The 11,033-nt window shown below is 40.8% G+C and overlaps 1 protein-coding gene across 1 annotated transcript; it reads left to right on the forward strand.

Moving 5' to 3' along the window:
* Nucleotides 1-757: 757 nt before the first annotated feature.
* Nucleotides 758-10,245, forward strand: tut1 (terminal uridylyl transferase 1, U6 snRNA-specific). Its single transcript, XM_080049151.1, has 10 exons — nt 758-950; nt 1,388-1,578; nt 1,674-1,871; nt 3,848-3,962; nt 4,084-4,211; nt 6,041-6,267; nt 6,375-6,484; nt 7,653-7,775; nt 7,923-8,015; nt 8,200-10,245. Exons 1-10 carry the CDS (start codon nt 875-877, stop codon nt 9,327-9,329), a joined length of 2,391 nt encoding a protein of 796 aa, XP_079905277.1. The 5' UTR covers nt 758-874; the 3' UTR covers nt 9,330-10,245.
* Nucleotides 10,246-11,033: the final 788 nt, after the last annotated feature.

Consider the following 11,033-nt stretch of genomic DNA (forward strand, 5'->3'; position numbering starts at 1 on the left):
GTGTACCCATGACAAAAACTATAAAAATATAATTCTTTGCACCGATAGTCTCGTTTGCTGTTATATGTCATTTATGATCAGAGGAAAAATTAGACCGTTTCAGAAATATTTTTAAGGTCCTTGTACCACCTCAAGCAGAGGAAAAGTAATTTATTTAGCATAAAATACATAATTTTCTAGTGGATGACTAGGCAGGCAAGTATAAATTGCCAAATGAAGTATTCAAAAAGGTTTAAAGTGCTTTTTTAATTCTATTGGATCCATAATACTTGTATGTGTGATAATGCTCTGCACTTCTTTTGTGGGGGAGTATTCAACTCTGGATTCCCCATGATTTATATTACAGAATGGTAATAAGAGAGTAGTATTTACCACAAAAATATATATTGGATATATATATACATAGGCCTATATATATATTTTGTTATCTCAGAAGAAGACATAATATTTTTCATACATTACATATCTGGAAATAAGAAAACAAAGATGGTATGTTATACAATCAGTGCGATTACACATTTTGAACTTTCTCTACTACATAAAACACACTATAAAATTCGACTCGAAAAAGCAGCATAGAAATAGCCCTTGTTTTAAAGAAGTCGCGTTATTTCCATAGATAGTATAGTTATTTCATTCTGGCCTACAGCACAATTGATCAGAAGATGAGGTCGACTGGAACGTCTGGAAGAAACAGGAGAGCAACCCGGACACATTTTTTAAACGGACTCGAAACAAACGCAAATTCAACGCTGGAGGGAGATTTGTTTGAGGGGCGCGTGGAAAGAGCATGAAAGAGCAGTGTTCTTCGCGCTCGAATCATAGTGGTTGATTTATTGTTTGCTTTATCCTTACAATTCACGTTTGTGCCATCATGGAAACCGACAGCGATATAAAAACAACGCCGAAGGGGTTTCACTGCACCCTGTGCAATACAAAGATACCAAACTGTAAGTAATGTGAGCTGAGTTGGCCGCATGTGAACCAATTAAAATAGAAACTTCCGCTTACAAGTGCCCCTTTTGCTTCTAAAGCCTCTCTCAACTTTTTTTTGTTGACGAGACGGGTACCTAACATTATTATCGTAAGATAAATTCCAGCTAACTAAGCTATTAAGGAGGGGTCTGCAATACAACCTGTGATTTCTAAATTGAACTACACAACGCATTTTAGCCAAGTTCACACTGTACTAGCCAGCACTCTCCAATGTATTCAGTTCACATATCATGATTTGCATTGTGAGTTGACGAAATAAATCCAGCTCTTTGCTTTCGCTTTGTACCTCAACTTTACTCTACACACTGCTGGTATTATACGTTTTCAAACTTTGCTAATCCTAAAGAGTTTTTTTCTGACGTTGTGTTTCCTATATTTTAATTTCCTGCAGTGCCAAGCTTGGAACAACATGTGAAAGGGCGGAAACACCAGACGCTGAGCACCGTGAGGGCCACCAGGAAGAGCCAGGAGGAGCACAGTGTGTTTGTCAGTGGCATCAAGTCTGACATCTCTCAGACTGATGTGGTCGAGTACTTCCAGCAGTTCGGGCCAGTCGAAAATGTCATCATGGATAAAGATAAGGTCAGTCAGAGATTTTGAAATGATTTCCGTGGCCTTGAAGTGGTCTTTACTTTTCGACTTGTGTCTGATTGTGATGTTTCCCTCTCTGCTCACAGGGTTTGTACGCCATCGTGCAGTTCAGTGAGACGGACAGCATACAGGCCACCTTGTCCTGCATTGAGCATCGGATGAAAGGCATGAAGCTCCGCGTCAAACCCCGGGAAAAGAAAGATTTCAAGTTGGTTCCCAAGAACAGGAATGACCCCCAACAAATTTTCGACCGTCTCAAACCTCAGCTCTGTCAGCATTTGTCTGTAAGCATCCGTGTCGACAAATATAAATCCTGGTTTATCCCAAAGAAAGTGTGGGTCTGTAAAGATTGCAGATACAGACCATGTAGTGACTACAACATGCATATTATTTTATTAATTAACCATAACATCGTATAGTTTTTATATATATAATATAAATATGCGTATACAGTCAAGTGCGAAAGTTTGTGAACCCCTTGAGCCTTTTGGAATTTTATTTATTTTAACCATTATTAATTCATTTTTATCAATACCAGTATTTTTTACATGAAATAACAGATGTTTGTTTATCAATTCAACATTTTTATTTTCCAGAAATCAATTGTTAAAACAGATAAAACAAATTATTTGACGAATGTTGTATGTGCAAAAGTTTGTGAACCCTGAGCTGCATTGCTTAAATCGAGCAAGGTAAACACAATCAGGTTGGCCAAATTGGTTGATGAAATAGACCAATGTAATGAGAGATCTTTAGGAAAGAAATTGGGCGGCACTAGATAAAACAGAGATAAAACCAGGTCAGTTTAGGCTCACCAAAGTGAACCCATACAGGTCAGACATGCTAAAAGGGAAACAAATCTCAGAGGATCTCAGGAATAGAGTTTTGATGTTACACATTTGTCTGGGGACAGTTATAAATTCATAAAAAAAAATTTGAGCTCAATCGGTCCACCGTGAGGCAAATCATCTACAAATGGAGAGCTTTAAGAGTGACTTAACATCTGCCTAGAAGTGGACTTCCTTCAAAAATATCCTCAAGCGCCACAAGAAAAGTGATTTTTCAGGTAAAAGCCAACCCAAACATTACACCTGGAGATTTGCAGACAATTTGAAACCACCATTATTCACTTGGGAGAAGGTTCTCTAGGTGGTAGGCAGAATTGCGTTTTTGCCCAAACATGGCGGTTTTGGTTATGACCAAACAGTTCAATTTTTGACTAATCTGTCCACAGAATAAGACTTCAGGTATCTCCAGGTGCTCTCTGGCAAAGTTGTGACAAGCAGTTTTGTTCTTTTTTGAGAGCAGAGGCTTCTTCAGCAACCATCCCATGAAAGCCATGTTGACTGAGTTTTCTTCTTATTGTGGAACCATGCACATCTGTCCCAGATGCTGCAAGAGAGGTCTGCAAATCACCAGATGTAATGTTTGGGTTGGCTTTTAACTGAAAAATCACTTATCTTGTGGCGCTTGTGGATATTTTTGAAGGAAGTCCACTTCTAGGCAGATGTTCAGTCACTCTTAAAGCTCTTCATTTGTAGATGATTTGCCTCACGGTGGACCGATGGAGCTCAAACTTTTTTTAAAATAATTTATAGCTGTCCCCAGACAAATGTGCAGCATCACAACTCTATTCCTGAGATCCTCTGAGATTGTTTCCCCTTTTAGCATGTCTGACCTGTATGGGTTCACTTTGGTGAGCCTAAACTGACCTGGTTTTATCTCTGTTGTATCTAGTGCCGCCCAATTTCTTCCCTAAAGATCTCTCACTACATTGGTCCATTTCATGACTCAATTTGGCCCATCTGATTGTGTTTACCTGCTCCATTTAAGCAATGCAGCTCAGGGTTCACAAACTTTTGCACATACAACATTCGTCAAATAATTTGTTTTATCTGTTTTAACAATTGATTTCTGGAAAAGAAAAATGTTGAATTGATAAACAAACATCTGTTATTTCATATAAAAAATACTGGTATTGATAAAAATGAATTAATGATGGTTACAATAAATAAAATTCCAAAATGTTCAAGGGGTTCACAAACTTTCGCACTTGACTGTATAACTTGTGCATTGCATACTCATGTTAATAACACATCATTTTGAATATTGGTAAACAGATAATCTTTTAACATTTGAACTTTGCTTTTGACTAATTTATTCAGTTAGAATAGGACAGCTTATTTGAACACATAGGTATGTGTGTTATAAATGTCTTTTTAACAAAGAGACTATGGCGTTGCTCTTTTGTTTTCTCCAGGTGGATGCACAGCTGCATTACGTCGTGGAGCGATTTCAGCTAGGAGAGAATGAAAGGAAGTCTCGAGGCTTGTTGGTTCAACTCCTGCAAGAGGTTTTCGTTGAGTTTTTTCCAGGTGAACACACTTAGAGATAGTCTTTTTCTGAAACCGTGTCGTGAACAACATTTATAATGCGAAAGATTGTCATGTATTGGCTCTCTCTCACTTTTTCATCCCATGTTCGGATGGGTTGCAGACAGCAAGATTCTACCGTTCGGTTCATCCGTCAACACATTTGGCATCCACTCCTGTGACATAGACCTGTTCCTGGACCTGGAGAACACCAAGGTCTTCCAGGCCCGAGCCAAGTCCACCACAGAACAGGTCAGACAATTTCTTATTTATATTTTTATACATAAAGTAAGTAAGTCTTTTTTTTTTCTCTGTTTTTCTCTTTTATTTTGCATTCTACATTTACTTTATATTTATATTGTGCACCTTATCTCTACACTTTTGATCTGCACTGTATCTTTGCACTACTTTTGTGTATTTGTGTCTCAGGTTTTGCTCTCTTCACTTGTGTTTTTTCCCTCTTCTGTTGTTGAGAGTAGGGTTGGGCACCGAAACCCGGTACCAGTATGGCACCGGTGCCGACGTAAGCGGTAGTAACCAGACCGAATAAGAATGAAAGTTTCGGTGCCTCATTTCGGTGCCGCCGTCCATGGGTGCCGCCTTTCTTTATATGTCCATGGGTGCCGCCCCCTGCTGTAGTCACGTTTGTATTTTGACAGACTGATCGCTCTTTATGTCATGATCGATGAAGCATGTCCGCTCGCGGATGCTGTTCTGTGAACACCGCAAGGAGCATTTCTCACCGGGCTGTGAGTGACGAGAACGAGCCCGACCGTCTCGAGGAGCGCGCGCACGAGTGCTCAACACTCGCTCACGTTCGCAGTTTCACAGACTGATCGCTCTTTATGTCAGACTATTGTTGAACGTCAATGCAATGCATTTCTTTTTGCAAATGACACGCGATCTAGCAGTATTGTCACGCATGTATTAGGCACGTGTAGGCTGACGATGAGGCAGCGGCCGCCTGCACGCTTCCTCCCGTCAGCTGTTCTAGTGCTGCCTTTACGCACGGCGGTGGAGACAAACCCAAAAAACACACAGCGGGACACGGCGGCCCGGTGATATGGAAACGTTTAACAAGACACTTCATAAAGACACTTAAAATAATGATCTCTGCCCATACAAAAAGCTCTGACTTGGATAACGTTATGGAGCGATCGATTTATAAAACCATCCGGTAGGCTACATGTGTCTGATGACGGGCCGTTATATTAATAATAAACAGCGCTGCACATTATAACAGCATGTACTTTAAAGATCTCGTATCCATCCTGAAAAGGCAAACATGACATTTTTTCTGCACAAAAATGGTTAATTTGACAAAGTTAATAGTTGTGGTCTTATCTTTACAGAAGACTTCTTTGTATTTTTTATGTCAGTTGAATTTTGTTTCAAGTTAAATGCAAATGAGCACTGTTAATATTCCAAAAGGCTAACGCTCTTCCTTGACTGTTTTCAGTCTGTGGTTCTCATTGGGTGTACTTATTTCCTTACTGTAAATCCAATACTGCATTTAATTTCATATGGGTGTTTTATATGTGTATCTATTTTAATTTTTAAGGTGTTGTATTGTTCAGGTCATAAGGACTCTTTCTTATCAAAATTATTACTTTTAGCTAAAGTTTTAAGATGGAGATTAGATTACCTGGTAGTCTCCACATTAATCTCCATTATTATATTGTTTGAAACAGTATTGTTGTATTAGATAGTATGTAAATTGTGTGAATTTTATTTTATTTACATTTTAAAATAGTTTATCTGTAAGTTACTCGTAATTATATTGTTAAAGTTAATTGTGTTAAATTTGGCACTGGATATAAAAGGGCATTATTTTTTGACAAAGTGTGTGCAATTTGAGGCTTTAAAGTACCGGTAAAAGTACCGGTTAAGCACCGGAACCGTTTCAAAAGTACCGGGTAGTAACCGGTATCAGAAAAAACCCAACCGATACCCAACCCTAGTTGAGAGGAGCCTGAGGCTTAATAATTACATTGCCAATGACTGCTGCTGTATTTGTTGTGCATATAACAAATAAACCTCTTGAATCTTGAATCCTCCGTCTTCCCGTCCCTTTTCTTCAGGCAGGTGAAGGCATGTCAGACGACGGGCGTTCTGAGGACTCCATCTTGTCTGACATTGACCTGTCCTCTGCCTCTCCTGCCGAGGTGCTTGACCTGGTGGCAGCCATCCTCAGACGCTGTGTCCCCAGCGTGCACAAAGTCCATGTGGTCAGCAGCGCTCGTCTGCCTGTGGTCAAGTTCCATCACCGCGAGCTCAACCTGCAGGGGGACATCACTATTAACAACAGGTCAGCCATCAACTCCTAGGATTCACTTGATACTGTGGTTGGAGACATTTTTAGAACAGAATGACTGCATGATTTAGTTCTTCTCCTCTCCTGTGTCCCTCCACCAGCCTGGCAGTACGGAACACACGCTTCCTCCAGTTGTGTTCAGGTGTGGAGGAGAGGCTGAGGCCTCTGGTGTTCACAATCCGCTACTGGGCCAAGCAGAAGCAACTGGCTGGTAAGATGAAATGACTTGTATCTTTTATAGTGTAACTGATCTCATCAACACCAACTCAAGATTGGTTTGTTTGTGGTTGTGTGACAGCGTTTGGATAGGCATTTCACTTTTTGGTCACTAGATGTCAGTAGAACTTCACTCTTCATGGTCATTTTGGGATCTGTCTAAACACAGTCATTTGCAATGCCTCTTTTACTGCCTCATTATCGAAATAAAGACGGCATACACACAGCTCCTTTGTTGTAGTAGCACAGGCTCTGTTTCCTGATATAGATTCAAATCTTAATCAGTGTTCTTCACTGAAGAGAATACTAATTACCTATAGTCCTGGGACACATGGTCTCTCTCTTCTCTTTGATGAACAGTAGCCTCCACACTGCCAGTGCAGCTTTCAACGAGGCACTGGAGCAGAGTATGATGCAATCAGGTGCATGTATGGCTGCTGTTATGCAACATTTCAAAGTGCTTGTATAGATAAGTGTTGCAAGTTGTCCAAAAACCTATTAACAGGAATTGTGAATATTGTATTTCAGAAGTTAGCTTTCTAGCTTGATAAATAAAATAAAATATAAATCCTAGTGTGTAAGCCAACCGGTTAAATGGCAAACCATCTCTATACCTTAAATCCATCAAAACCTGAGGACAGGCAAACAAAATTGACTTTTAAACCAAATGAAAAAATTATACACTGTCACAAAGTTTGAGATTATAACAGATCCCGGGTCAGTCTACAGTTTCACCTAATTGACATTGTTGACACTAAGCAGTGATTAACCATGGTGGTTCCAAATAAGTAATTGTACGATTTTTATAATAATAATAATAATAATAATAATAATAATATATAATTATAATATATATAATCAGATTTATATAGATTTTCCAGATGCTCAAAGACGCTTTATATAAAAGAAATGGGAAAACATTTGACACATTTAAAAATGATTGCACAGTAAGGGGTTTTAAAATGATTGCTATTAAATCTTACAAAGAGCTACAGGGGGGGAAAGCATCTACAGGGGGGAAACAGCATCAACATCTTTGTAATGAATTGACCCTCTACACCATTACAAAAATGTTGATGTTTTTTATCTTTAGACTATTGCACTAATCATAGGTTCATCTTGTCAACTATCAACAACACTGACATTTGCATCGGGACATACAGGTAATCCCAGTGGTGCCGGTTCCCTGCTCAACAACTACGCTCTGACACTGCTGGTCATCTACTACCTGCAAAACTGTGAGCCTTCTATCCTCCCCACAGTAGACCAGCTCAAAGACATGGCCTGTAAGTACTGCGTCAATGTGCCTTGTACAAGAACGTTAGGGGTATTCTCGTAAACTTACTCTTACCAAACTGCAGTGTCTTATATAATTTCAACTATAAACCATGTTTCACCTACTTATTCATTGTTGTGTGGTGTCCACTTTGCAGGTGAGGAAGAGGAGTGTGTGATTGAGGGCTGGAACTGCACCTTCCCCAGTCAGCCTATTGCCGTGCCCACAAGCAAGAACACACAGGACATCTGTAAGTGAGAGTGCTTAAAAATACATGATCTGGTGGTCTGGGACTTCCTGTGACATGTTTTCATGCAATTTAGCTTCTTCATAAGTCCTAAATAAGACTCGGTCTAACCTCTTATACACAATGCCAACATCACACATGACCCTTAACGTCCCTCTCAATGTACATGTGTGTTTTATCTGTGTAGGCACCCTGCTCGCTGGCTTCTTCACCTTCTACGCTACGTTTGATTTTGCGGGTAGTGTTATATCGGTCAGGCAGGGACGTGCACTCCCAATCACTGATTTCCTGACTAAAGACAAGGAGGCCATGCAGGAAGAACAACCCTCCAAGACCCACCACCACAGTCCCAAAGTGGGCCCCTTCAATCTCTTGGACCCCTTTGAGCTCTCTCACAACGTTGCCGGAAACCTGAACGAGCGCTCTCAACGCAACTTCCAGAGGCAGTGCCAGGAGGCCGACAAGTACTGCCGAAGCCTGCAGTACCAGCGCAAATCCACCAAGGGCAAGTCATGGGGGCTGGTGCGCTTATTCACCCCCCACGGAGAGGTTCCACAGGCCAAAACGGAGCAGCTGACCATCAGCATCCCTTTCAAATTGGCCTCGCTCCCCGAAGTGCTGCGCAATCAGCTGCACACAGCGGGAGATGGTTTCCGGCCTCTGTGGTTTGAGAAGGTTTGCTCTGCCGTGGAGGGAGTCCTCCAAAGTGTTCTGAGGTGTGCCCTTGTCCGCTCGACAGGCGCCGTCTTTGGAGAGGATTCAACTGCCGATGGTGCTGAGGACATGGAAACTTCCTCAACTTCCCTGAACACATCGATAAATGAAAGCTGTGACAGTGTTGAATCCGAAGACGAGACCAGCCCTCTAGGTAAAGCTGTGGTGGGCGCCAAGAGGTCACTCTCCTCCGACAGCGATCCCTCTGTGTCACCTCAGGGCAAAAGGCCCAGACTGAGGAGAAGTCGAAAGCCCAAATCCCCTTACTGGATCTGTGTGCAGAAGCATGCAGTGTGGGCCGGCAGGAGGAGAGTGAAAAGGGAGCTGATCAAAGGTACAGACTCCAGACCAGAGGGCAGCTGCATGGAGCTGGAGTCCCGGGTCACGGCTCACATCACTGAAAAAGAGCCAGAGCTTAAGGAGCCCCTGGGGTTCCGGGTTGAGCCCCAGATGGTGGGTGGCACAGAAAGCACAAGGGCAGTCCTCAAGTTGGAACCAACCAGTGACAAGGCAGGAGTTTTTCACGACTTGTATCATTTCCTGGAAGCCTTCTTACCTAAGATGGTAGAGACATTGCTAGAGAACCAAGCGGGTAGTGCTTAAAGGAGAAGTAAGCGATATAGTCCTTTTAGCTAACTTCCTGTCAGTGACTGTAGTTAGCAGTCCCCTACATCATCACCACATTGATTGCTGTATGAATATAGAGTGATTTAACACGTATACTTACAAAAAAATATCGCTTATGTCTCCTTTTAAGATGAGACCCGTTTCAGATATGTCTCCATTTCATTGAAGAACCTGGGCTTTCCTTTGTTTTGAATCAAAGAGTGGGACATTAAAGAGCATTTCTGTGTTTTTTTATTTTGACCAGGCATCAATTATATTTGTAAATATAGGCCAGAATGTTGAGTTTGTAATGTTTTCATCTACTGTATATTGTATATTTGTACTCATGAGTTTGTTTAATTTTTTTCCCTTAAGCCTACTTTTATGTTTGAAACGTGGCTTGGTTTTAGAATATTTCTGTTCATAATAATGATCTTTAAATTAATTAAAAAAAAATCCTTGTAGAACACTGCCTCATGCTGTTTACAGTAGTTGTTGTGTGATTAGTCAGGAGACCGTATACATCTATTTTTGCCTTCAAGGATCACCTCTAAACAGTCACTGTTCATAAAGAATTATTAATCGTAGATCAAAGAATATGGTCGATGATATGGTTGAACTTGTATCGTGCGCTGCCAGAAAGAGGCCATTGAGTTGTGCTTTTATCCGGTCAGGTGTTTTTCGCTCATATACGACCAAGACGGATGAGAGTAATTACTGAGGCAGACTTGAGCGTTGCACAGAGCTCCCATGTGCTGATTAATGGCATTAATCTCCTTTTTAAAGGCAAATACAGATGGCCAGCAGGTTAGGTAGGGCTGTTGATGGTGAAGAAGGCTGTGATGATTAAGATGCTTGAGACTGTTTTACTGCACGTTAATCTCAGGCAGGTTCTTGTTACTGGTTAGTCAATTTTTTGTGGTTATGAAATTAAAGAAAACTTATGTCGTATATGAGCTAAAGACCAAATACATGTGTGGATAAGCAGGAATCCCAATTCTTTGATTTGTAGTTAAAGAGAAAAGCAATTCCAAAACATTGTGTGACTGCTCCAAATAAAAATTAGTAGCAGTGTCTTTTAAGTTTAAATTTTTTTTGGCCCAAAATACTTGTCCTGTGAAATGTCTTTGTTTTCAAGGTGGATAAGCACCAAATGTACAGTTCATGGTTCCCAGAGGATGAGTTGTAATTAATTTGTTCACCCCTTGATTTTTCTAAAGCACCACCATGAGTATTATATGTATGTTTCTCAATAATTATTGGATAGTGTTCCATGAAATTTGGTGCACATATTCGTGAGTGTGTTACAGCTGGTAAGCCACTACACTCTGGCGCCGGCATCAGTTCAACCCTGTATTTAAAGGTGCACTATGCAGTGCATATTTATTTTTAGGCCACTGGAACCAAATTTAAGACTAGAATATGTTTGTAAACAACACTTTTGGCCTAGCCTGGCACCGCCCGCCTACCTACTTCCGCTCAATTTTCATTTCCCTCCAGCAGTCAATGAAGTACGATGGTCTGGTAGGACCAGGCTACTTTTGGTCCTGCTGCTGTAAAGAAAAATTAAACAGTAACATGGCTTTTAACTTCTAACAGTGTTCCAGGGATCCAATTTTCCTGTGAGGAAAGTTTTTTTTATTCAGTTATAACAATATACAGTAACTTTGAAAATGTTCACATCTCGACACACCCAAAGTT

This window comes from Ammodytes marinus (assembly GCF_949987685.1).
Source record: "Ammodytes marinus genome assembly, chromosome: 20".
Lineage (NCBI taxonomy): Eukaryota > Metazoa > Chordata > Actinopteri > Uranoscopiformes > Ammodytidae > Ammodytes > Ammodytes marinus.

Excerpts from the sequence above, each read along its gene's own strand:
- tut1 (XM_080049151.1), top strand. The coding sequence starts at position 875 with ATGGAAACCGACAGCGATATAAAAACAACGCCGAAGGGGTTTCACTGC. Across the intron at positions 4,212-6,040 it reads CCAAGTCCACCACAGAACAG|GCAGGTGAAGGCATGTCAGA; the intron begins GTCAGACAATTT and ends CCTTTTCTTCAG. Across the intron at positions 6,268-6,374 it reads GACATCACTATTAACAACAG|CCTGGCAGTACGGAACACAC; the intron begins GTCAGCCATCAA and ends TCCCTCCACCAG.